We start from the raw sequence: 27,424 nt of genomic DNA on the forward strand, positions 1-27,424 counted from the left end.
CAGATACAGAAACATTTATCATTGCTTTGTTATTCTGTTGATCAAATATTTGTTGATCCTTCTTTGAGCCAGATTGTTTGTTTTACATATGTTGAAATCACTGCAGCTTTGATACATAACCTGGCTTGTTTAAACACACACAGCAAACAAGATAAAAATCCCTGCTTTGTGTCTCAGATGTGAAGAAATCACTCAGTTTCATTAGCATTTTTTTTTACCCAAGGTTGTAATTTTGATGGGGAATTCTGGTTTTTAAATTGCACCAAAAAGTTGAAACAACAAAACAGCAGAAATGAAAAACCATAACGTTCTAACAATTTCATATAAATTATAGTTTCTGCTTCAAAAGAGTCACATACAACAGGGTAAATACACAGTTTTTATTTACACTGTGTTTTTAAGTAGCAAGAACCATGAAGGCCAGCAACAACCTACTCTACAATCCAACTGTTGCGGGAACGCCTTTTCCTGCCAACGTCTCTTTTGATTGGTGGGTTTTATGGTCATTCATGACGCTGTTTATACAGCTCTGACGCAATACGACCATGGATCCCCGGCAATGGAGCATTTTTACACGAACACAGCGAAGATTCAGCTTTTTAAACATGGCCGCTGATACGACTCCGTCCCTGTACTACAAATACCATGCCTGTACAGTATGTGGCGCTATGCCACCCACCCTCTAACTGGCGTATAAAGCTTGCGATATATATATACTAGAACTAAACTAAGAGAAGCACGAAAAGTCGGAGATAGCTAACTGTAGCACACCAAATAACCGAATTAGCTTCTCCCGCACGGCCGGAAGTAGCATGCTCTCCGCCATTGTTGTTATTGTGTCGCGTTAAACAGGGTTACAGAAAGGCGGGCCGACACACGTAGGCAAGAGTTTTCAAACTTCTTCACTCTGTGCGGCGTGTTCGGAGAGCACAGAATTCTCCGCCCGAAAAACACTAGGTGTCCTGCTCTTGTCTGTGAGTTTGTTGCTCTTGTCCCGCTCTGGTTAGATATGTTTATAAAAAAGTAAAAGCGCATGCTGTACTGTTGCCGTGTTGATATGAGAGGCAGCCGCATCCAGACGCACTGGCCGCCGCTGGTTAATGCACCCCACCTTCTCCCCTCGTCCACCTCCTCTCTTCTCTCCCACCCCTCCCTCACAATCTCTCACTCTACTCCACTCACTCACTCTCTCCCCTGCTCCTCCTCCTCTGCCTTCACCCGGTGTTGGTTGTGCGCAAAACCTCCAGCCCCGGACTCACAGATGCAGTTTGACGGCAACAAACGAGCGAGAGCGGCACTGCAGGAGGAGTAACATCCGTCCGTCCATCCATCTGAGAGAGGGGATTGAGGGAGAGCAAGGGGGGAGAGAGAGGAAGAGCATCCAGAAGACAGGCATGGATATTTGAGGGACAATTCCACACATGTTTTTTCTTTTTACCCCTTTGGTTTTTTGTTGTTTTATTGGAGAGCCCGTCATGTCGCGGTGTTATTGAAAGCTGCTCGATGTCTCTCATCAGTTTATAACCGAGACAAAATGAGGATTTCTGCAGTAGACTGGTTTCTGTTGATATTCTCCGGCTTTTGGGCACTGACGATGGGAGCTTTCCCGAGCAGCGTTCAGATCGGTGAGTACATTTAAACATTTAAACAACAAACAAACAAAAAAGAACTGAATGGATTCATGCATGGATGGATGTCGGGGTGAAGTGTGTGAGTGCGTGCACGTGCGTGTGCACGGACGGTCCTGTCTGTTGCTGCTTCCGCCTCTGTCCTGACACATTCACAAAGTGGGCACTGATTTTTTTTTCGTTTTTCTCCAGCAAAAAAAATTTTTTTTTCAAATTTATCCTCATGTTGTTTTTTCCCCTCACCCTTAACTCACCCAAACGTGCACCCGCACATGCACATTCTGACACAGACATACATGCACCTAATGCGCTCTATCTGCAGGCTATAGAGTGAATATCCCCGGTGCAATCCGCCACTGCAGCAGATCTGAGCAGCAACGTGTGTGTGTGTGTATGTGTGTGTGCGCAGGGGCGGGCGGAAACAATTTTCGGGGCAGGTGAAAAAAGGGCAACCCCTGTTTGAAATCAGATTCATGCTGAAAGAAAAAAAAAGAAAAGAAAAAAGTAATATTAATTAAAGAAAAATAAATAAAAGCAAATTAAAAGTATTCTCTTGGTAAAACTTTGCAACCTCCTGATTATTATTTGTTTGTACAAAATAATAATTCTGAAAACATTAATTTTTGAGGATTTCAATATTTGTTCAGTTTTCATTCTTTTCATCCAGATTTGTCCTTTTTTTAGTTGCAATCATTAACAAAAACTTTGTGTGGAAATCTAGGTTTGCACTACACAATGACTAAATTGTAAACATGAAATTGTTTAGGGGCAGAAGTGACATGGTCTCATATACTGACAGAACACAGATGTGGGCTGCAGACGCTTGTGTGTTTATTTTCATCACCTGTAGAAAATAGGATCAGATTTATAAAAAAAAGCCCCATCGGGAACCAACATCTCTAAAGCTAATGGCTGATGGAACACGTATAGATGAGCCCTGTTTACTGTGGCATCACTGGCATCTAAACATGGCGGCACTGAGCTGGACTGTGTGTACACATCAGACAGGTCAATAAAATGCAGCACTGGTAGAACAACTACAACTATTACTGTGCCCTCAGTCAAGACACATCTGTGTGTGTCTCTATAAGTACTATATCTAGTTCATATATATAGTGTATAGTTTATATATATATATATACACATATATATATATATTCAGCATTTTAAGTATTCTAGAGCTAAACTTGAAATAAAAGTCAAATTAACTTATATATATAAAGTTTCCCAGGGTTTTCAGATGATTGTGGCTAACTATGGCTATGGTTTAATTTTTCTTGGCCAAATTTGGCCTTTGTGCTGGAATCAGGAATTAGGGGAACTGTGTGTGTGTGTGTGTGTTGGCAGCATGCCTGCTTGCCTGCCTGTGTATTGACTGGCTGCTCCTGCAGACCTCTGGTCCTGGCCCGGTAATAAACCCAGTGTCACAGTCCCACAAGCCTCACAGCATCACTGCCTCCTCTAATAAAGGTGTTAGATTAATGGTTCATTTTACTGCTGTTAAAACAGGCAGATTTACTCGTATGATTTAAAAGGTCCAATGTGTTATACTTGGTGACATCTAATGGTTGGACTGCCGATTGCAACAAGTAGGGGGAGTATTTTGCTAGTTACAAGCGTGAGGTGAACTTTAGTTACTCTCCCATATCCAACAGGGAGTAAACATCTCATTACTTTCGACAATAATGCTTAATGTTTTTTGGCATAGGCTCTTTTGCTGTGACTTCAGTTAACCATATGTCCTTTGGCTTTCAGATATGGCTATCTTTTATTAATTTCTGATATTTCCTGTCTATCCCAGGTTAACATTAGTTAGTTAAGTTATGTCATTAGTTATGTCTTTACCAAATATTGCATTTCTTTTATTTTGGTTTCAAGTTATTCTATCGTTTGTTTTGATTAACTGTAAGTTACCACTATTTCATGTCTGATTTGTATCAACCCTTATTTTAGCCACATTATGTTGGTATTACACATGTACTGGAGCAGATTACCAAATTTTGTTGTTCTGCTGTGTTTTACTTGGACACTAAAAGGTATTCAATCCAATTAAAATCGATAATTGTATTTTATTAAAGTCTCTGGAACTCCAGTAAAAGCCAAAGCCCAAAATATTTTTTTCATGTTAATCCATAAATACCATAACATATTTGTGGGACTTTCCCCTGGCCTTTATCGTTTTTTGCAGCTCCTGCTGACACCCAAATCCTAGTTCAGACACATCACAGCCAGCAAGGCTGATGAGAAACGACAAGCTTTCCAAATGATTTTTCTTTATCCTTTTGTATTATTGTGGGACTCAAATCCTCCTGGAACCCTCCGGCAAGACACTCAGAGGTCACAGTCTCGGGTCAGTCAGGGACATGCTGAAAACACCAAGACACCAAGCTTGGTTAAAGGATTGGACTTCTTATCGAAACTTTGCTAGTTTGAATCCCAGCCTGACAAAGGTGTGTTGGCGAAGCAGTGAACCTCCCTCCTTGAGTGAAGCAGGTGTCTTCTGTCCACTGCTCCTGAAATTATAACCTCCACAGAACGCCCTTCAAGTCAGCGTTTCCTTGTTTCCTCCTTTTCCGCACTTTGTCAAACACTTTTGATAGTTTTGAGTTGCAGCCACTCTAGAGCTGCGTCAGCTCTTTGAGAAAGTACACCAACGACTCTCCAGTAAACACTCATTCGTCTCCTATAATTGTCTTCCTAAAATCAACACTGATTATCACCGGGAGGTTTGCTGAGCAGACGGGTACACAAACAGGGGAACTGTAAACACGCTCTCCTTTGGACGCCTATTCATTTAGTCGTAGAAGAAGAATAAACAGAAAGGAGAAACAAACAGAATAGTTTGTAATCTTACACATTATGACGGTGCGTGTCTGTCTTCAGGGCGACCAAGGACATGAGTAGCACTTCACTGATTTGTGTTCTTTAACTTTCTCTATTCCTTTAACAACTTACAAGTACTATTCTGGAAGATTATTTTAGTCAATGTCTAAACTTGGTCTAATGCCCAATCTGAGATGACTGTACTTGAATGTGTATACTTTGATTTATCTCAATTAATCATGATTAATTGCGTAATTAGAATCAAGATTGATCATGATTAATCTACAGCCCATTGTTTGAAAAATGTAGACATTGTTTGGAGAAGGTCATAATAGAGTTAAATGTTGTGAGGCTTCCATTTAAATGAGGTCAAGCTTAAAAAATACACTGACATTTTGCTTAAAATGACATTCACACATTCCCATCACAAAACTGTAGCCTTAAGTCAGATTGTAAAATGTGAAACTAACTGCTTCTAACTTCAAACCCGGACTGACATTTGCACAACGGAGAGCAGCTTTGAGGAGTTGTGTGCCGAGATGGCCAAAAGAAATAGGAAAAAAAAACAAGAGGTGAGAAGTCAAATGATCCAGAGGACAGTTGATAAAGGAGCTGCAGCTTGTGTTGATAACTGTTAAAAATACATCAGGATTTGGCCGCTTGCATTACCTTGTAAATGGTGATTTGTATGTTAAACAGGCTGTAGCTTCTGTCGCCATAAAACTCTGTTGAGCTTCAATGAGCCAGAGATCCTATACTGTGGCATTAACACTGTGTGGGAAGCAATACAACAGTGGTCCAACAGCCTGACATTTGTGTTTTAAGGTATTTTATATACACAAGCCAATTTATTTCCTCTTTTGTTTTTGCTCGAAAAATTAATATTTCAACATTTTTCCTGATGAGGTGCTTTGAGACTAATCATAACTGAACTAGGTTGTAAAAGAAAAAAAAAGAAAAAACAACTGATTGGCTAATTGAGCTTCCCATCATCTTTTCTGCTCTATTTTCCCTTTTCTTCTAGGTAGGAGGTTGTTTTCTTAAACTCATCGACCAAGACCACAATCTTATTGAAAGAGTTGAAAATGTAAAGAGTAAAGATGTAAAGTTAATGATTATGATGGGTAGAGCTAGCTCAACATGTTCTATAGTTGCAGTTTTCCCAGGGAGTCCTTTAAGGTGTTCACACAGTAAAGTATTTGATGCACATCAGCAAAAACTCTGTAATGTAGGACTTTTTTCCACAGATGCTGACAGAAAACTTATTTTCCTCTTTGATTCACTTTCACTTCTTTACTCCAACCCCTCAGGGGGTACTGCAGGAGGTCCTCAGCAGGGGATTCTCAGTTGGAATTTGGCTGGGATTCAGAGTTTGAAGTCCTCCTGGAGGATGATGTACTGTATTTCATTTCTCACTCTCAGTGCTGCCTCATTAAAATGTAAAAAGACAATTACTCACTCCAGAAAAATGTGGGCTATAACACTGGGTTTCAGTCGGCGCTTTTAATATCAATCAATGCAATCCTTACCTCTCATTTTGACTGAATGGGACATTTCCGCTTGTGATTTTTAAATATCTGTCGTAAATGTGAGGTTTGCTTTTGCCCTGGTTTTCGTCATGCTCATTTCCTGAGCTCTGTGTCTCTGCCTTGTTCTCCAGGTGGTCTGTTCATCAGGAACACTGATCAGGAGTACACAGCCTTTCGTTTGGCGATCTTCCTACACAACACAAGCCCGAACGCCTCTGAAGCCCCCTTCAACCTGGTCCCTCATGTGGACAACATTGAAACGGCCAACAGCTTTGCCGTCACCAACGCCTGTAAGTTATCTTTTCGGTTCCTTTTTGAAAAGAATGTTATTTTTGGTAACACATATAGGCTGTTTTTCAAAGTATAAAACATTGAGTAAATTTACATCTCATAATATCTACTTGGTTTGGTCATTTTAATTTTCAAATAGTTTTTCCACTGGTGGACGATTGTGTAAGTTTATGTTTCGGGTCTGTTATGAGCAAAAAAGTCTTTTGACTCTAACAGGAAATTGACTATTTTGGGTTTTACATTTTAACATCTTAACATCTTCTTCTAGAGAATTCACCAAGTTTTTAAATTGCGTACCAGTCTTCGGTAGCTTCCACTATGTCTGATAATTTAGCAGCTGCTCATCCTGTGAAATACTCGATTGGCTTCCAGAAATAAGGCAACACCAAAAGAAAGTTGCTGATGCTAAGTGCATCTCAATGACTTCAGCAAACAGTGAGTCTCCATTTTTCCTAGGACAGTTGTGGCACCACTGGCATCTCTCTGCCTCTCAGTTGTTTTTTATATTTTTACCCCATATAAAACTGACGTTAAACTGCCTCTCAGTTGTTTTTTATATTTTTTCCCCATATAAAACTAGCCACACAGACTGCCATTGAAAAAACAAAAACGGTTCATTTTTTTTTGGTCACTCATGGGTGAATCATGCTTAAATAATCTAAATTTTGCCCTTATTTTGGCGGATTCTTTTCTGCAGCACACAGCCGTCCTCTGTAATGAGAATTAATTCAACATTGTCTTTCTTTTCTTATCCGTAGCAAAGATAATTTGATTAAAACATTGTCTTGCTGCCATAGTTCACTGGTTGGGTTTGTTGTCTTCTGAGATTGTACTGTTTTGTTGCCTCCAGGTTGTAGCAATATGAAAACACAGCGGTTCACAAAGTGCCAGTAACAGGGTTTTCCCTTAAAGAGTGAACATTCGGCGACTGCTGTAGAGGCTTGAGAATTTGATTGCGTGATATAATGAGCATCGTCTGCAGTAACTGATATTGTGGGTTTGATTTGTGGCTTATGTTGTGTGTGTGTGTGTGTGTGTGTGTGTGCTTATGGCACCATTCAGTACAACAAAGTCTATGAGCGTCCACTGCTTCACATCTGATTGGGGCAAATTATACACACTGACAGTGTCAGGACTCCTAACAGAAGAGGACAGTGATTTCAGTTATCACCCTTGAGAAGTGTGTGTCCCTCATGTGCATTTGCACTTGAGTGTGAGTGTGTGTGTGAACAGTGAGGGGGCGGGTGAAGGTAAAGACCATAAAACCCTGCAGCCTGATGTCTTCTGCTATCTATAGTGTGATCTGGTGTTTGAAAAATCAATAGCTAAATTAAGCAGAGAATGAAGTGCTGTTGTGTTTGCTTAGTAATCATGTCTGTGTGTGTGCGTGTATGTGTGTGTTCACTAGTGAAGGATTGAGATTTTGTCTTTATTGCTTCAGATTAGGACACTTTACGTCTTGCGTCTAAATCTTGCTTTTACCCCTCCTCAAATCTAACCTTGACCTTTTAAATCCAACCGGATCTCGGGGCTGACATTCTCTGCAATCGATCAAAGCCATATCATTGTGCAGCGCACACCTGAATGCACACACAACCTAAAATGAAACTAAAGAACAAATATAAACACGGTGATTTTGAGTGGTAGAAATGACCTTTGATGTCATTTGATTTCACATGGTGTAAACCAGTCGTGTCCAAAGCCTAGAGCTCAGACCTGGGTTGCAAAATATAATTTTTACATTATTATTATTACTTCAGTCTTTCTCAGAATTATGTTTGGCCGGCTCGGGGCTTTACGACATGTTTTGTGGCTAGCTATGTTCGGATAACTCTTCATTTTGTTTTTGGTTAAAAAGCATCTTGATATTTAAATTCCACATTGTCACCGCTGGTTGTATTCCATATGGAGGAAAGAAAAACACATTTGTAGTTTATGGTTTAGTTTATGGTTTAGTGACTAGTGTTTGACTTCCTTGGTTTTGTTGCTACTGCTAACAATCCTCTGAATTATAATCCCAGCCCACACGTCCATCATTGTATTCCTATCCACTAAATCTGTCTTTGATGAATCACGTCTGGTGACATTCTTAGTGACTTCTTCATCACATTTTTTAAAAGGCAGATTTTTCTTTTCGTAGCTATAGTAGATGAAACCAGAAACGTGGAAATCCAACATTCTTCTCAAGTGCTTTAAAAACCAAAATGGCTGTGTCTGAGTTTGTTGACATTTTTCAGTTAAAATGACCCCCAAGATGAAGTTACAGTAGATGAAGCCATATTGATCCGTGCGGAGGGGAAATGAGTAGCGGCTGCAGCAGATAGAATAATGTAGGGGAAAGATGGAAAAGTAGGTTATGACCACAAAAATAGAACAAATGATTAGTTATCAAAACCAAGGTAGAGTAAATTATAGTGTTTCTATAGATTATCTTATAGCTGCTGTGCAAACAAAAGCATGAACATGAATTTAAAATGTTCTTATGATTTCAAGAATACGTTTTCTCAGATATGAGTTAATGCCTTTGTTGAGATACTAGTCGGTTTAAAAACTGCAAAAATCAGAAAAAAAAACACCAAACGATAGGATTTTCCCCCACTAGTCTAATGGCTGCAGAGTCACAGGAAGCGAGATTGCAGCCCATTGATTGGCTGAGCCAAATCAGAGCAGTATTACATGAGCCAATCAATGGCTCTGATAGCTCAGGGCCAGCGGGAAATCTAAGATCGAACTTCATCGCTCGTTCTCGCTCCAATCCTCCCCCCACTCTTCACCATTCCCTGTGTCTTTTGTCATTTTTCCTTCTCGGGGTGCCTGTGTCTGTACGTTATCAAAGGCCCAGGGATAATGGTTATGAATCAGCAGTGCTGCCGTGTGATGTTTAAAGTCATTGGTCTACATTTAGGCGGAGGACAGATGAGAGGAGAAAGTCATTTGTAAAAAACGATTAGACCATTCCCTGTCTGTCAAGATGGCTGATGGGAATACTAGATGTGTGTGAGGAAAATGTTTCTGTATGTTCCCAGTTTCGTTGACTATCGTTCTGTGGTCCTGCCTCTCTGATAAACCCTCCCTTTTAACAATATGGCTATTAATTAATCACAAGGGGGCGCTGCTGTAAAATGGCTGTAATTAAAAAGAATGGTCTTGTGGGTTATCTCATGACTTTCAAAGACCCCATTATTAGTTCACACAGTGGTCTCGTGTATCAGCATCAATTAGGTTATGAGAGAACAGTACTTGGTATTAATACCTCGGTATACAACCCACGTAAAAGCGTTAGTTTCCCGGCCAGGTTCTGTTTTCCTACATATGTTGTGATATGTAATATGTAATTGTATGTAAGCTCCAACTTTCGGTGAAAATCCGCCAAGAAAGTAACACTAACCTCCTACACTCCCTAACATCAGAGGATTTGCCTAAAAATCCGCCAAGAAAGTAACACTAACCTGCTACACTCCCTAAAAAACAAACTTACTTCTTAACATTTTTGTTAAATAGACTAACATCAGAGGATTTGCCTACATATTTTCCATATAATTATAATGGCCTGACATGTTTTGCTGCATTTGACCTCTGCAGTTTAAAAAAGGTCATTATGTTGACACAGTGGGGGGAACATCACATAGGTGTGTTTACCTGTTGGAGGGTGGAATGTACTCTGTATGCAGCAGATTGTTAACATGTCTCTTGATTCTTGGGCAGACCTTTCTCTAAATTAATTTAGTAAATTGAAAAGAAAGAGAATCCCTGTGTGTTGTATGTTGGGAAGAGCCAGGACAGTGAAATAGCCAGAGTGACAGACGGCCTTGTTTATTATGAAACACTGAGCCGGTGTGATGATGGTTCCATGAATCTCTGTCTTTGCTGTCAAGGTGCCATTGGTGGTGATGTGCACACACCCACTACAGTCAGAATCGGACTCTTTGGAGTGGGTGTGTGTTTGAACTTGAAGGGCTTCTCAAACATTTGTTCGGATGTGTCCTCTGGGAACGCAGACTGAAAGTCAATAAGTACGGTTCTGATGACAACTTGTGTACATGGGGAGAATCATCAAATGTGCTGGTGGAAATCCAAGGGATTGAGTGCAAAGCTGACGACAGTGTGATGTTTGGAATTTTTTTTTTTTTCACTACTAGATATGAAAAAAGGAAGAAAAAAACCTCAATCAAATCTGTGTTTTTTACAGACTCTATTAAAAAGCATTAGTTTCATCTAAGATTGAATCAAAAGTCTTAAGGTATAATGACTTTTACTTACCACTCTTTAACTGTCAACCCTTTCACAGCACATTTACCTGTCACAAAAGTCATTGAGTTGTTAGCAAGCAAGACGAACCAACACACTTTCAGATTTTTTAAAGACGAACCAACACACTTTCAGATTTTTTTTATTTTTTTTTTGCAAATATTATATTTCTTTCAAAGTCAGGAGTAAAAGTGATTTTTTTTTAAAATTAATTTTATCTACTGTATGTATCTGTTGGAGAAAGCTATTACCAACTAATTTACCCCAGTCAGCTATCTTTTTTTCAAAAATATTTAATGACAATAGGAGGACCAGCATTTAAACTACATACTATAAAGTAACATCTTTTCCTCGATGGAGGTTAAAAAAAACACTGACATTTATTTTGACAGGTGCACAGTTGTGACCCTGCTGCCTGTGACTGGAAGGGCACAGGACTCTGCAGCTGTCTTTTGTTGTTTGTCCTTGCGTTTTGTCTGCCACAGAAAATGTGGTCCACAAAGGTGGCTACAATGTCTTTTCAGGGCTGTGAATCACTGGGCATGTTTTTATAAGTGCAGATAAAGTGAAGGAAAGTCATTTTTCACCCCTGATGCAAAATTGAAAATATCTGGAAGTGAACTACAAGAGCAGGGTTAGCTACCTTCATGTTTACATTTTACTGCACAGATGAAACCCTTTGTGTGAGGGAAAAAAAGGAAATAATGAAATACCATTTCTCTACTTCATAGCCTCCTCTTTCTTTTACTTCTCCACATCTCCTCACCCCAACACCCTCCATCTTCCTCCCTGCTTCGCCACATTAATCTCTCATTAGCAGCTCCCTCCGCCTCTTTCTTTTTCCCCATCCTTTTTTCTCCCAACACCAGCCATTACACACATATTGAAGTATATGCATCGCCAAAAGGCCTGTAAATTTTCACTCAGGCTTGAGAAGAATCCTCAGACAAATGAGGGGCACGGGGCAGCCATTTAATGGGCAGCACTACAGAGCAAAGAGCCCCTTTGAATGGGGCCCGTAGAGGGAGAGATAATAGACTTAAATGGGGCTAACGTGCAGCCCAGCAAGATTATATGTGTGCACCCTCGGCCATGGACACACACACACACACACACACACACAGAAGCACTCGTAACACACAAATGGCAGAGCTTTTTCCTACTCAAGGACAGACAAGCAAGGCCTGTGTTTTTTTTTGTGTGAGCAGCAAAATGTTGAGCCTCCTATGCGGCAAGGGTGCATATAAGAGCACATGCTGCTCCTATCAGGATCTGGAGTGAGTCAGGGTGCCACCTTGAATATTAATGACTCCATGCAGATTAAGGTGTCACTGTTTCGACGAATGCAGAGGCAGGGGCGATGTGTACGAGGTCAAATTAACCCCTTGCAACCTCCCTACACCCCCACACGTCTTTTCAAACCATTGTCTGGTTACCATGAGACCGAAAATGGAGATCAGCTGGATGAATGGGACTGTAGATGAAGAAGGTTAACTCGTGCACAGAGGAACCGCCGCCGCTGAATGGCTGGGAGGCCATATTGATTAGTTTTTCAGTTTATTTCCGACGCGATAGTGGTAAGAGTCTGTCTAAATATCCATTTAATTTAGAGTTCATAATGAAGTGAGTACGAGTCTTCGTACCACAACGTTCCCTCACACTCCGTCGCCTGCTCCCCCTTTGTCGCCCACAGGTAAATTTATTCAATATCCTATTTCGAACTTTGTCGTCATTATGTTGTTCACTGCATCAAAAACCTTCGCCTTTCCCACTCAGTTTAATTTACTCTTATCCAGCCATCTTAATGACTTTTTTTTCTAAAAGTAAAAATTAAACACACAGGGTTTTGGTCTCATGATGTCACTTTAATCCCTGAAAAACTGTTTGCATCTGTTTACAGTACAGTGTTGTATTCTTATTTACAGTGAAACATCTGTTATACTTGTACTAGTACTTGGCTTGGTTGGTCTACTGGTTGTTTCCCAGTACACTGGGATGTTCATCACTTTATGTAAATTAGTAAAAGTACTGTGAAATACACAGAGACACAGAGAAGTGACTTAGCTGTTAGCTTAGCAGTGACAGCATCTAGCCAGCTCTGAAACCACAGTGTAATTAATTGTGAAATAAGTTTGTTCACTACTGTAGTGTAGACAAGGCTTGGCTACTTTGGTAAATTTGACGCCGTACCATGAAATCTGTATCGTTAGCTTTAACCAACTGAACAGCCACAGCCTCCCCTCGCCCAGTTTTATTTTAACACAATAATTCATTTTTCTCCAGTGTCACGTCAACACACTGAACACGGTCAGCTCACTCGGTTTCTGTCATTGAAAGCACAAGTAAGAATTTCAGGTACTTATATACTGTATAAATACTTCATGTATTCCGGCCAGTTGAGTACTCCTCATTTACTACTCGTTCAACCTCTGTTTGTCTCCTTTTTCCTGGACCTAAGGTTAGTATTTATGAGTTTTGCAGTGTTAGCTGAGGTCACACACGTCTGGTCAGAGCAGAGAAATACACAAGAAGAACTGAATTTTTATTTATTTATTTATTTTTTTCTGGATTGTGTCTGTGTCAAGAGGCCATTACGGTTAATTATTGTGAACACGCTCTAATGCACATACTAATATCCTGCTACAGACCGGTCTAGGAAACGTCTTCATGAAGAAAACACCAGCAGTATTTCATCGCAGTTAATCAAATCTGTTTGTTCAAAGATGTCATTTTAATGACATTGTAGACATTACAGTATTAGGATATAAATCTAAAAAAAAATGCTGATTTTTGTTTTTCATTGTTGTTGTTTTTGCCCTTTTATTGTAGAGTGTGTTTAAAATGTTTTTTAACAAACACAAAATATTTGGGTATGAAGAGCATCAATTGTCTTGTCAGATATACAGCTCCCAACACATTCTCTACAGAAACTTAACCAGAGGCTAAATATTGTCCCGGTGTAAACATTGAGATATCAAAATCTTTAACAAGACGCTTCGTGGACTGAGGAAAAAACACCACTCTGCTGTAGCACACAGAGCAAATGTTCAATCTTCCAAACCCTAAACAGAAATTAATCATAGTCAGCAAACAACACGCTGACGTCGTTTTTGTCAACGGCATGTCAAACATTTCTGTTGTTTCCAACAACGTGTGTGAATTGCTCTGCTGTTTGTTCACTGAAGTGTGTCACGAGGCCGTGGAGGCACGTCGTAGTCACTGCTGCGTCACTCTGCAGGCAGGGAGTGGGACATTTATAAGCCCTTGGCTCCGTTAGGCAGCATCACACCCCTCATCCCCCGCCCAACCCCCGCCTTCTCAATTAGAAAATCTATTTTAGGGTCTGAGGATGTTCTCATGGATTTTCTACAAATGAGAACTGGCAGTATCATTGGTTTAGCATCTTTGAGTGTCCATTTGGTTTTGGAGTTGAGAGTGAGAGAAAAACATCCTTTTTAACTAGTAGGTGAATATTGTATAAGATCTGTTGGTCATATGTAAGATGAGGCTGTAAATAAATAAAACCAGCTGAGAAATACTCTTCCAGAATCTCTTGAAAAGGTATATATAGAATATAAAAAAAAGTAAAATACACCTAACGGCACAAATACAGCACATATTAAAATAAATGAAAATAAGAAAATTAAATTCAAAGGCAACACTAAAGCAATGGGACCAAGTTTGGACCAAACTATATTTTCTCATGTTTTGATTTCACTGCCACATTATACTGAAGTATCAAACACAAAGTTGCAGGGATATCAAGAATATCTGAAGAAAGCTACAGTTACATTTAATTCATCTTCAAATGCCTCGACAGAGAAGCTTGGATCCAACCTGAACAAGAACACAACACACCATTTACACTTCTCATTGTTCTTCTAAATAAATTGGTAGAATTGACAGCAAATGAACAAAATGGCCCCATAAAAAGCCCACCGTGACCTTCAAACCACCGCATCAGTCACTGCCAAACACCAACATTGTTCACACAACATTAACACTGATGAAAAACCCACAGACTGAAGAGAATTGCTTTCTGCTGCTGCTGCGGCCATACTAGTGGTTCACACTTACTTTTGGTTTGTAGATGAAGTAAATGGCTTCAGTATGAAAATCACTTACAGTAGGATGAAAGACACAAAGGAGTTAGAGACAAAGGAGCAAACGCAAAGTCTTATAACTTTGTTATTAAAATGAACGTTTGACCCCCGACTCTCAGTTTCTGCCTCCGTCTCAGAAGAAGAGCTCTTTTAATATTCTTACAAAGGACAAAGTTACATTTACTGTGAATGAACATCTTTGGGGTCACGAGGCCTCAACAGCAAAGGAAGAAAGAGGCAGAAAGTGAATTGAACAGCTGCTGCAGAGTGTTTGTTGTCAGCTTCTAAAGAGAGGAGACGAAAGAGAGAACCGGAATTCATTTCTGTTTAGTTAAAATAAAAAAGGGAATTCATTTCTGTTTAGTTAAAATAACTAAAGAGTAATATTTTTAATATTAAGTAATATTTTTAATATAGTTCATAAAGCCTATTAAGGTTTGTTAAACACTCCATTCTTTATTTAATCTTGATCAGAAACATTTCTCAAGCTATAAATTAATTGACTTTACAGGAGAGTTTAGTTTAGTTTGATTTTTAGTTTAGTGTAGCTTAGTACAGTTACGATAATGCTATAAAGTTAAGTGTTGGGTAGCATTCTGTTGCTATTGTTGCCTCCTGTAGCATTACATTGTGTTTCAATGCATAGCATAGCGTAGCATAGTTTAATTTCTCTTTTTTCATCTGAGATTTATTTATTACAAATTTCATTCTTAATAATAAATGAACTGTTAATATTTAAACTACAAATAATCGTGCTAACAAGCTTTGTGTTGCTATCATTACCCAGTGTAGCATTGTGTTGGGTAGCATTTCATTGTATTTCACTACACAACATAGTGTAACAGAGTTAAATTTCTCTCTCTTTTTTCTCTTATTTTTTTGTTAAATGTTAAATTCAAAAAAGGATGAAAAACTGGTCATTGTTTTCCAAGCAGCTGAAGTTATTCTCACTTTATTTTCTTCAAAAAACAATTTCTGTAACATTAAACAGTTATGTAACAAAAGTGGTAAATTGGAAATGGTGTCCCTGCTGAGATATTGTTTTTTTTTTTTTACAACCATTTAAATTGTAGAATTTGTCTAGAAGGAAACAAAGTAAAACATTATCAACAATATTAAAGAAAAGAAAGAAAATTCTACTTAAGAAGTCTTTGTTGGGTTAGGTCACACTTGGATGGTTTTTGTTCAGTTCACGGCAGTACACTCTGGTTACTCGCTCTGATGAATCAGGTGTGAGACGTTACAGATGCTGAGAAACACAAAACAATGACTACTCAGCAGAGAATAATTGTCTCTTTCTACTCACTAAAAATAACTCTGCGTCACCAGTGTGATGTCAGCACTGTACACGCAGCTGTGAACGGTGAAGACAGATGAGTCGTAAAAACATACACTGTTTAACCAGTGGGCGTTTCCACACAATTAGCAGCTCTGCTTTACTGCTCATTATGTTTCCAGTGTGAGTTAGAGGTGATTTGATTGAGGGAGCCTTCACGGACTTCACTCATCACAGATACTGTGGTCATTAGTTGAAGGTCAAATGGTCTCAGTGAATGGCCCCAGGTGTAGGAAGATTCTGAATGGACGTCACACGGATGCCCAGCTGGGACCTCTTCACCTTTAACCCCTGCTGTTTCTAAAATATAGATGGAGGGAAGCCAGATGGTGTCTCTCAATTTGTACCTCTTTTTATTGCAGGTGCAGCTAAAATTAGACCTTACTGTTTCATAAAGTTAAATCATTAATCTACAATGATGACCCTTTAATATTTAAAACAAAAAGAATAAACAATTTCAAATTTTCTTGATTTCATGACTGGAAAATGGCAGTTTTGTTTGCAAACACAAGACAGATAGAGCCGTCTGCACATTTTGAGACTCGTTGTATTTTCCCTGCCAAAATATTCCCCAGATTTGTTTGCACATTCACAGTAAGATGTCACACACATTGTAGCCTGTAAGGCAGCTCTCACACCTTCACACCTCAGGTTGCCAAAATCTGTTAATGCTGTCAAGGCAGAAAATGACTCGTGACATAACAGTGGTCCCATTTGCACTGACAGGCACCTGCTATTAAACAGCATCAGATCATTTCTCTGCAGTGAGTTGTTTGTGGTTTTTTTTATCTGCTTGTGCAAGACATATTTATGGTGGTACTGTGTCGTTTTAAAACATACTCCATATTCAAAGTGTTCTCTCTGGGATGTTAAAGACCTCTGCTGGTCTGGTTGATCAGAACAAGCTGACGGACTCTGTTTGATTAGAATGACAGGACAGCATTAACATGGCAGTTTTAGTTTGTGTATTTTTTCATACACAGAGTAGTGAGGTGAGATTTCCTCATCAGACTGTGTCTTTTTTTCGTTTTTCCCTGCTGCATCCTGTACTAAATTACAGCCATCAAGCCTATCATTTGTGTGGAGTTTTTAAAGACACACACACACATCTCACATAACAGCAGTTGCACACCTCATGCGCCCCCCTCCCCCTCTGACCACTGAGTAGAAAGTCGCTGTATCTGGTGTGATAAAAGTGCAATAATTGGCCAATCATGCTGCAATCAGGGGCTCTTCTCTGTGAGCCTGCTGAAGAAGAGGGGGAGGGGTGGCGAGGCCATCCATTGGTAGCTTTGTCAAACACACACACACACATTGATGACAAGTGATGATTTGCTCTAATAACAGGTTCGTCATTAGACCAAGCAGTAGCCGAACATGTTGTAATATTACAGTGCAGGTGAATTAACATAATGGACATAACAATTTCTAGTACACGACCTGAGTTTGAAGGTCACACTCATTCAACAGCAGTTTCTGCTTCTCGTGACTCCTCGCACCAGCGTTTCGCAAATACAATTCAATGAGGTTGATTCCACATTGAATCAAAAGCAAATAGGGCGTTGTTGTTGATCTCTTTTCACCTGTTCAGCATGTTTTAAGCCACGTATTTGAGGGCCACCACCTTAGACATGTTGTTTCTGGTTAACAGACAATTCTGCCACAATGTTTATAATGAACGTGTGGATATTTGTGGTTTAGTGACACAGACTGAACCGTGCAGGCAGGTTACCGGTGGCACGAGCTTTGACTGTGTTTTACAGCAGTAGAAACCTGTGTCTCAGCTGCTACTGTTTCTCTGTCAGTGATATTACTCTGTGTTACCCAACACCACTGCTTCCTTCTTCCTCTGTTCGCACACATCCACATTAACACCGCTGACGTCACGGACTTTTTTTTTTTGACACAGCTTGCAGGGAATTTTGCAGAGTGAGCAGGGTTTGTTTATGCAACACCCTTGACATTTCCCCAGCTCCCCACTCACTTCCTCTCAGCTGAATCAAAACTGGTCATCATTGAACTGAGTGAGGTCCTGGAGCCCACCACCACGTCCAGTCTCTCTCTTTCTCAACCACCCACCGCCCTCTTATGCCCTGCCACACTCTGGTATAGTGGTAATGAGTTGCCCTTGAATTTGAAGCCCACTCATCCCCCCTCTTCTTTAGACATTTCCATAAAGCGCTGATGACTGGGATGAGGTGAGATCAATGAGATGTTTGATTGTATAAGAGGAACAAAAGGAAAAGGGAGATGGAGGTGAACAGAGGGGATGAAGTGAGTCAGAGAGGAGAAGGAGAATAGGCGTCTGGAAATGCAAATGACTGCAGACAAAAGGGGGAAAAAATAGGAGCGAAAGCACACGCTCCCGGGGTTTTACATGACGCAGTAAAATAACAACAACCACCAACATTTACAAAGTCACGGTCCCTCTGCTCCAACACTCCTGTGTAACTCAGACTCACAGATGTGTTGATGGTTTTTGTGTCAAATTTGCAGCTGTGTCGTAGACAGCTGGATTTTATTTTTATGAGGGCATTAATAGTGAATCAGCTCTTTCGGCCGGGACTTTAACTTTCAGACGTTGGTGCGGACAGTAAATATGACAAAACCCCACAATTCTTTTCTAGCCCCGACGTGTTTACAGCTATAACAAGAAGATAAAATCAGAAAGCATTTGTCATTGACAATATATTTGTTTACAAGCCAGACGGGCTTGAAATTCACCCCACGTAAATTTTCACAACACCAGATTATTATGGAAGGTGCTGAGACTGCAGAAAAAACTGTTTTCATAAAAACTGATCAGTGTGTAGTGATGCACAGCAGGCGACAGTTTTATGCAAATTTGATGTAAGTTTTATAGGAAGAGACTTGATGGGGATGTTCAAAGTCATTATCCTGGTTGATTTTAAAGGACATGTTTACAGGTTTAAAAAAATCTATATAATAAAAATCAATACTGGAGAAGAGCTGGCCCTGGAACCATTCTTGTGCACTAAAACGATAAAGAACATTATTGTGTTGACAGCATGGGTGGTGTTTTTCACTGCAGGATGTGCAGAAATACAGCCCCAAAGCATTACAGAGCCTCCTCCATGTTGACAACTAGGGTTGTCTTGATGTTATTATTACAAACCAATCGGAAGAATAGCTTTTTAATTTGTGAGCTTGCAGTACTGACTCATCAACAAAAATAAAATATAAAAATAACACTTTAGTTTGTTCTAGTAAAAAGCCGTTGCAGATTATTGCCTCACTGGCTCGGCACATTTTTGTGTGTTAGTATGAGTGTTTGAATTTGTCCAACACAAAACCTGCCTGATACCAGTCTTTATTCCATAAAGTTGTAATTCAAACTTTGAGAACACATTGTCAAGTGTACCTTGAATTCTGATTGGCAGACAACCATGGGGATTCAAAACTTCCTGTGAATTCAAACTTGAAGACTTGTTGTGTAGCAGAGGTAGTATCATAAGTTACAGTACTGTGTTTCTGTCCTCCCAGAGGTCAATTTTCTTCACTTATATCCTCAACTTCTTCTTCCCCAATGTTTTCCCCGTCCTATACTGACACCCCCACATGAACTTACCCGTCATTGACAACACTCTGTGCATCCAGCCCTCCTCCTTGTGTTATTTCCTGTCTCCGTGGGGAGCAGAGGGAGGGTTAATGAGGCAGATAGGCCAGATGATGCTCCTCCTGGTGGAGAACATCTAAAGTTCTATAAACCTGTGTTATATAAGAGCCTTCTCTGACTTGAGAATAAAAGTCTGTGTAGCCATCTGTCAGTTTACAAACTTTGATCATATGTTTGTCCGTTTGCAGCCATTACACAGGCATAATTATGGCTTTGGGTATTCTTTTCGGTGATTGAATCTGTTCCAGTCTCCGGGACGACACTGTAGAGGCCTTTTCTGGAGACAAAAATAAACTCAGAGTGAAAAAGTTTAACACCTCTGTGTTTAGTTGTCGTAATGTTTGCTGTGCTTCATCGTGTCAGCGCCGAGCCAATACTACTAATGTGGCTACAAAGAAGAATTGGTCTTAAGCACCTCCTGGAAAACTGCCCTGTTCTGTTCTTTCACTGTAAAATTGCTCATCTCTGATGGTGCCGATGTTTAAACCAGTTTTGGGGAAAAGAATGTTCGGTAACCCATGGTGCCGATGTTTAAACCAGTTTTGGCGAAAAGAATGTTCGGTAACCCTCAGTGATGTGTTTTTTAGATGTTGAAGATAGATGTTAATGTCCTACCTGAGAAACTAATGGCTTTAAAAGATGGAAGAAAGTGCAGAGAAAGTTTCCTATAAGGTCAAGAAATACTTCAGAGCTGATTCAAAATGTAAACACATGCAGAGCTTTTATTGACATCGATGGGGAGCACAAAGGAGGAAGGAACCCAGTTGTTTCTGAACTAAACTAAACAGTTAGATATTAGTGAGACTCCAGGCAGGTGTCGGACTCTCTCACAGTTTCTGTTTATTCTACGACCAGTGGAAACATAGAGAAAAGTTTAATGATCTCCGCAGGGAAATTGGTTCCTACGGCAGTAGCAGCAACCAAGTAAAAGAAATTCATAGTTGGAGAGTTGGAGATCAATTTGAAGAAGTTTTACAACATGCTTTGAATTTTACATTCAATTTTACACAGGGCTTTTTTTTAAATGTAAAACTTGCCTCCTCTGGGTGGTGCCAGAAACAGGGAAAATGCAGGTGCGGACAACATGTAAACTAGCTGACTAACACAAGAAGTACTTTGCCCTACAAACAGTGGTAAAGGAGTACAAATCCACTAGTGCAAGAAAACAGAGGTATTTGCAAGGTATAACAGAGGCGATTGTTGGACTTTTTATTCACTGGAGTTGAACAAAATCCTTTGAACAAACACACCATTCTTTATCAACTAGGGCCCATTTTTATGTATTATCTAAAATGAAAATAACAGTGGTTGGTCTATACTTAAGCAGCAATTGTCTTGTTTTGAATGACAACACAGCAATTTCCAATACTTTCTGACCATTTTACCCTCCCACTCATATATCGTATAATGTAGGAGCTCTGCATCTCTTTCACAACATGAATTCACAGATTATGTGTTTGCTGATGCTGAAAACTGTGGTGAAAATACACATACATACAATTAGGTTTGAAATGTTTTCAGTTGCCCCTCATATTGATTTGAATTAGTCAAATCCATTCTTCTTTTCTGGCGTTCTTGCTCCTAGAAATGTTGTCAGTCAAAAGTGTTACTACAGTGTTGAACCACAGTTAAATATACAGTAATTGACATTAACAACACCCATCGATAATTACAAAGTCACACTGTAACACCTGCATTTCACACCTGGTCTGCATGTCAGCTGTTGGCATGTGCATCATACATTTAATTGGTGCTTGTTAGCTGAAGAGAAAAGCTACAAGAACACAGAGAAAGGAAACATTCTCTGTAATGTTTAGCATAGAAAATATTTAGAGAATCATGCTGTGTATTGTTTTTAGTCAGTAATAGTAACATGCTTAGTCAGAGACAAGACTCCAAAATGTTTTTTTTATATAGTCTTTCTGTTCTCTGAAAGAATCAAATTCATCATGAAACATTTCTTCAGACACTGTTAAACAAAAACAGGGCATTAAAAAAAAGGAAATCTGTTTAGAGAAATCTTCAGTGTTTGTTTTTTCATCTGCGCTTGTTGATAAAAGGAAGCTAGGCATTTTGTACAAACATAAAACTGTTATTGTTTTTTTCTGAAGAACTTAGTTTAGAGTCCAAATAAACACCTGTTGAGAACTGCTAGTGTTTTTGTTTTTTTAAATACTAATGTAAGCAATTTAGTCAGACAACAGGACCTTTGTAAAACTGTCTAAGTAGTTTAAAAAAGAATAATTATATATTTCTATATTTTTGTATTTGATTGGAATTTTTCTTAAACGATCACATATTTGCTAATTTGCTTATTATCCAGAATTTTGGGTGAGTGACGGTAGCTTAAGCATTGTTTTTTTCTGAAGAACTTAGTTTAACGTCCAAATAAACACCTGTTGAGAACCGCTAGTGTTTTTTTTCAGTTACATTCAGTTAAATTTCAGTTACATCCCAGGTTAATAACTCAGTAAAAACATGAGAAGTTGACCATCATGTCCAAGTTGACCTCTCCTCTGTCAGTCTTCAGTCCATGGTCTTCCTAATATGTGTTCTTTTTGTTGCCCCGCCTCACTGCCTGAACGCAGACATATTTCTATCTTGAATTTACACCATTTTGGCTGTGATAGAAACCTTAACTTTTCAATACAGGCAATAACATCGTCACATTGAGGAAATAATAGCTGCCCCGGGGTTAATACATCAATTTTAACGACAACAAATATTATTGTATCATTCTGTCCCTGCAACAGTCTCTTACTCGTACTCTTGATCTTTTATCATTGTTACAATGCAACACCCTGAATGGTACATATATATTTTATAATTTGTTGTTTGTTTGTATACTATTAAATATAATTCCAAATCCTGAGAAATTGGCCAATTTTAACTGGAAGTCGCTCAGTAGTCCAAGAATTAATAGTTTCTCCGGCAGCTTTATGACAGTGTATTTAAGCCAAATAGTTTTTTGAGATTAATGCTAATCAGTACCAAGTAGTGAAGCTGCCGTTAATGGAAAAGTAATTAGTTTTGCGAATATATAACACCATCACAATGTGAATTTAGAACGACACAGTAGAGAACGAGGCATTTTGAACGCAGTGACAGAGCAGTGGATTTCAAGATGTCATTTTGGTTGTAGGGTATCAGTGTAAAGTATACAGTATATGGACCACACAATGCAGCCCAGTTAAACACATGTCCACTACCAATTATACCACATCTTCATCTGTTTGGGCCTGACAGTTTAAACAACAGGTTCTGAAGTGAATAGTTGTGGGTTTGAGTCCTGGCAGGGCTGTTGTTGTTGAGCAAGCCCCAAAAACTCCCCCACTTCCATCAAGCTGCTCGAAGTGTTTGTGAGGCATAATGAATGGGTGAATAGAGGGGACAATTGTTTGTATATCTGCAATAACAAATGACACTGCTGCTTCTTTTTTAGCTTTTTTATTTAGGCCGAGTCGGCACATTTTTAATTTGTAGTTTCTCAGTGTTCACAAATGCATGTCTCTATATTAAATTACAAAAGACAAATCGTCCACATAATCCAAAGCCAGCCCGGAGACCATTTAACTGCTTTGTACACTTTGTACTGATAGCTAGCAAAGGAAGAAAATCCCACTTCTGTCAATATTTGAACAATAAAAGTATTAACAAGAGCTACCAAAGGTTTTGTTTCCGTAAAAAACCTCAATTCTCTCCATTTGATATGGATTGAAGTCTGCCGTCAGGACATAAAAACACTGCAGAACATCAATTTCAGTGCCGTGTGTTTCTCCCTGTGTTCAGCTGTGTGCAGAAAACAAAGGAAGGTTGGGAATGAGAAGATAAATCCTGAGTCCAAACGGTGTTGATAAGGCTTGTTACTGGCTGTAATGAGGTCAGAGTCGCTGCTGTCACACTCAGATGGAGATTTACAGAGAAATGACGAGGTCCAGTTGTCTTCCCCGGTGGACGACAATGAAGATGGATCTACTGGGTGATATTGGAACGTAACGGGTGACGGGAGTGATGGGGAATGCTAAGGGTCTGATGTTGAGTTGGGGTAAATAAGCAGGGGTGTCTGAGGAGGAAAGTGACATTTTCTATCAAAAGAAAAACCTCTAAAATGAACAGTACTTTGACTGAGCACCTGTTGTTTTTGATAACTGCCCACAAAGCTGTTAGCAAGAACTGTTGGAAACAATTGTGATGTCCAGCACTCCCCAGCCAATACCAGGTTGGTAGAGTTTCTTGATTGAAGCTGGTAAATCACTCACTCTTGGCTGTTGGCCTCGACCATTATCTTTTTAGTTGAAGTGTTTTTTAGATGAGTTGAGAGGAGGGTTGAGGACGATAAAATGTCCAAACATCACTTTGGGCTCCAAAAGACTTTTTACTATGTCCAAGCCTGAGGTTGAGGACAGTATGAAAGTACACTGGATAAGTGCCACGTGATACCTGAGGTTGAGGACAGTATGAAAGTACTGAAGTAAACTGGATAAGTGCCACGTGATGGACAGAAAACTTTAAACCTAAAAGAAACAAAATGTTTTGCCTTCCTCAGATTGATGGTTCTTGAAAGTGGGTAAGTGGGTTAAATGAAAATACTCTGTGAACCATATGTCAATATTTAACATATATCCAGATCGGTCACATTCCTCCTACAGTTTGGTTTTAACATTTTTGTTATTGAAGATGAACAACTTCTTCATCAAACAGCAGCAGGATGTGGGGCATTTTTTGTGAACTTGGGCTTTTCTTTTTTGAAAATTATGTTGAGATTTTTCCCCCTCCTCAAATTGATATGAAATACCACAGCAGCAGTTTATGAGCCTCACCCTCATCTTCTGATGTATGAGTCTCTTCGTCTGGGGGCCAGCAGGGAAGCTTCTTGAAAGTGCAAAGCAATTAAACGCACAAGCTGAACCAATTCACCGCACTGAGCTTTACTGAAGTGTAACCGCAGCAGAAGGAGGAGAGAGAGGGACCAAAGGAGCGTCGTTACCCACCACCATATCATCGCTTCTCTACACTGAGATGGAGAGACTACATTTAGCAGCAGAACAAATGCAGAGTGAGGAAAAAGAGTCGCTCTGCTGGGAGGAGATGCGTTCAAAGTAGCTTGGGTGTAAAGAAGAGCACAGAAACTGATAGATTAGGAAACAGAAACACTGTGGAAAACAGATGGTGTGTAGATGGAGAGACTACATTTAGCAGCAGATCAAATGCAGAGTGAGGAAAATATACAGTATATATATTCACTGCAGTAGGTGGCTGGGATTTCAGTCTCCCTGCTGAAGCTACAAAGTGTTTCCTATACACAAAATCAACTTTCATATAACTGATAGCAAAATTGAAAAATGCGAGTCAGATGTAGCTAAAGAAAATGTAGCAAAACAGATTTTTAAAATTCCAGATAAAAATGCTAAAAGATAAAATAAAGGATATGATTTGTCAAAGGTTAAAGCAAAAAAACATATTTTAAAATATCCAAAAGGCGGCCAGAAAAATAAATGGTCTCAGTTGCCAGTTGTCTTGAAGTAATTAATCTATTTACATGCTGCTCATTTCACACCTGGTGTATGTTGTTTAAAACAAACATCCATTGTTCCAAATGTTTTTATACGTCACAGTATTTTCTGATTTTATTATTATAAATAATGTTACACCAACTCCAGCTGCTGGTCTGTCTTAATTCTGACATTTCATGTGAATTCACACAAACCTCATGGTTATAATGATCTGTAGGTCGGATCGAGAGCCTCATAACAAACGCAAAACTATTTCCCCTTGAGCAAAACAGAACAAAATCTGGGTGTTTGTAATATTTAATGTATTCATGTGTCAACAACAGTTCTCTTCAAAAGGGCAAAGCAAAACTTTGTTTTTTTTTATGTACTTTTCTTGAGAACAAGCAGCGTATTAAATAACATAAGTGAGATACATAGTCCCCTCTCCCACCCAGCAGTGAGTAGAAATATGAATACAAATATCGATAGTGTCTGATTTAAGGCTTACATTGTCTGTAAAGAGTGTTTCTGTCAAGAGAAAGTGTACACACCGCACTTATCTGTCTTTAACACTGACCACGGTGTTATTTTCAAGGTGAGCGCAGCGATTCAGACCAAGGAGGCAATTTCTCTTGTCTGCTGAGGCGTGTAAATGAGACATGGGCTCTGAGTTATTCATGGTCGGACTTTTAATAATGTATAGTGTGTAAAGCTTTACATTCACGACATGGCTCACAAAGATAACACTGAAAGTGAGATGGAGCGCAGGTGTGTTAGGGCACCTACAGTTGGACAGTTGTCGGTTAGAGCGCCAGGAAGAAGGAGGAGGAAATGAAAAAGTCTGTTTTTCCCAGACAATAAAAAGCACACGAGTTGTTGTGGATTTTCTCTAAACATCCATGATTTTTTTTTTTGTGATGAAAATTTTCTCTAAACATCCATGATTTTTTTTTGTGTGTGTTGAAGATTTGTTATGTAGAATATTTAGAAGGATTATTACATGGCTATTTTATATTATATTTGTATTAATTAGTCATGACACACAACATTTCTGAACCTCGTTATAAAAATGCATCATGCAATTTTTATTTTCAGATTTCCAGACCACTGTAAATTTTTTGTTTTTTTGTCATTTTAAGCCTGATATGCTGTAACCTTGTTAGCTTGTTCTTGTTCTCGTTCACAAAGGTGTTGTGTTTTGGTGAGCCCGTCCAGCTGGCTGTGAACTGTGTTGGTGTTTGTAGCTCTTGCGGAAACATGATTCACACACAAACACACACACATTCTCACACACTATCCTGGTCCTATGTGGGTTGTAGTCTCAGGTTCTTCTGACCTCTCAGGTTTACTCATCTCACAGGGTCAAACTGAAAATTAAAGCTGATTCTTGTCATCCGTGACACAGGAGCTGGGCTCTTGTTGATCTGTATTTGTGTGTTCTTCTGTTCAGTTCACAACCGGTTTCACTGAAGCTTTGTTGTTGTTGTTGTTGCAGTCGCAAGTTCTTTTTCTTAATTGCCTATTTTCAACAGATTTGGAAAACACTGAATATATTTGTGTTTTGTTCTGGTTCCAAGCTGCTGTTTCTTTTGAAATGCACATTCAGAAATCCAGTAATGTGAATGTGGGTGTGTGTTGTGAGCCCCGAAGGTCGCTGTTGGTTTTTGTTGTCCTTTTCATTAACTCACTGACCTTCTACATTAACTCCTCCAGGGATAAAAGCATTTCGCTTCTAAATTAATCACATTCAACGCAAATCTACTCTTTGAAAGTGAGTTATTTTGGTGTTCGTGAGCTGGTAGCTTACACAGAAGCATTCATCCCTTGTGGTCATGTTTTCTTTTTATATGATTGGTCCAAGAATAGCAGAGTATCAAGTGAGAATGACGGAAGACGACACCTGGTCGATATGTAAATGACAGACTTAATGAGCTCTTTATTTTAGTGTTTTTAAAAAGGTTTTAGATTTATTATGTGTTTTTAAATAAAGGTAAACCTCCCAACCTGTAGGTGGTGCTAAAAACACCACTTCATGAGTGGATGGTACAAATATAACATTTTTGTTATCAATCATTTATCTAATTTTCCAACCTGTGTAAAACTTAAAATAAAAGTAAACAGTATTTCCTGATACAAAAATGAATTGTTTACAATAGTCAAACTAAGGCTAAGCTAAGGGAAGCAAAGCTATGGAAAGCTAAGCTAAGCTAAAGCTACAGTATATGAATTAGGTACAAGGACAAACATCACAAACTCTGCTGCACCAAAGACCAAAAGGGAGAAAATGCTGTTCGAGCTTAATGTAAATGTGTGACTGAAGTAACTGCTCCACAGATC

General features: G+C 39.2%; 1 protein-coding gene across 5 annotated transcripts in view; it reads left to right on the plus strand.

Moving 5' to 3' along the window:
• The first annotated feature begins 293 nt into the window (after positions 1 to 293).
• gria4b (glutamate receptor, ionotropic, AMPA 4b) overlaps positions 294 to 27,424 on the plus strand; it is a 76,850-nt gene continuing 49,719 nt past the window's right edge. For 2 of the 5 annotated variants that reach the window (XM_008333044.3, XM_008333045.3), the window contains exons 1-2: positions 420 to 1,625; positions 6,112 to 6,270. In XM_008333044.3, coding sequence (XP_008331266.1) covers positions 1,535 to 1,625; positions 6,112 to 6,270 — 250 coding nt within the window. In that variant the 5' untranslated portion in view covers positions 420 to 1,534. Of the gene's footprint in view, positions 1,626 to 6,111; positions 6,271 to 27,424 lie in introns of all 5 variants that reach the window. The other 3 variants (XM_008333046.3, XR_003052847.1, XM_008333048.3) reach the window with 3 other exon arrangements.

The sequence above is a fragment of the Cynoglossus semilaevis genome, chromosome 19 (assembly GCF_000523025.1).
Source record: "Cynoglossus semilaevis isolate Cse_v1.0 chromosome 19, Cse_v1.0, whole genome shotgun sequence".
In the NCBI taxonomy this organism is placed as follows: domain Eukaryota; kingdom Metazoa; phylum Chordata; class Actinopteri; order Pleuronectiformes; family Cynoglossidae; genus Cynoglossus; species Cynoglossus semilaevis.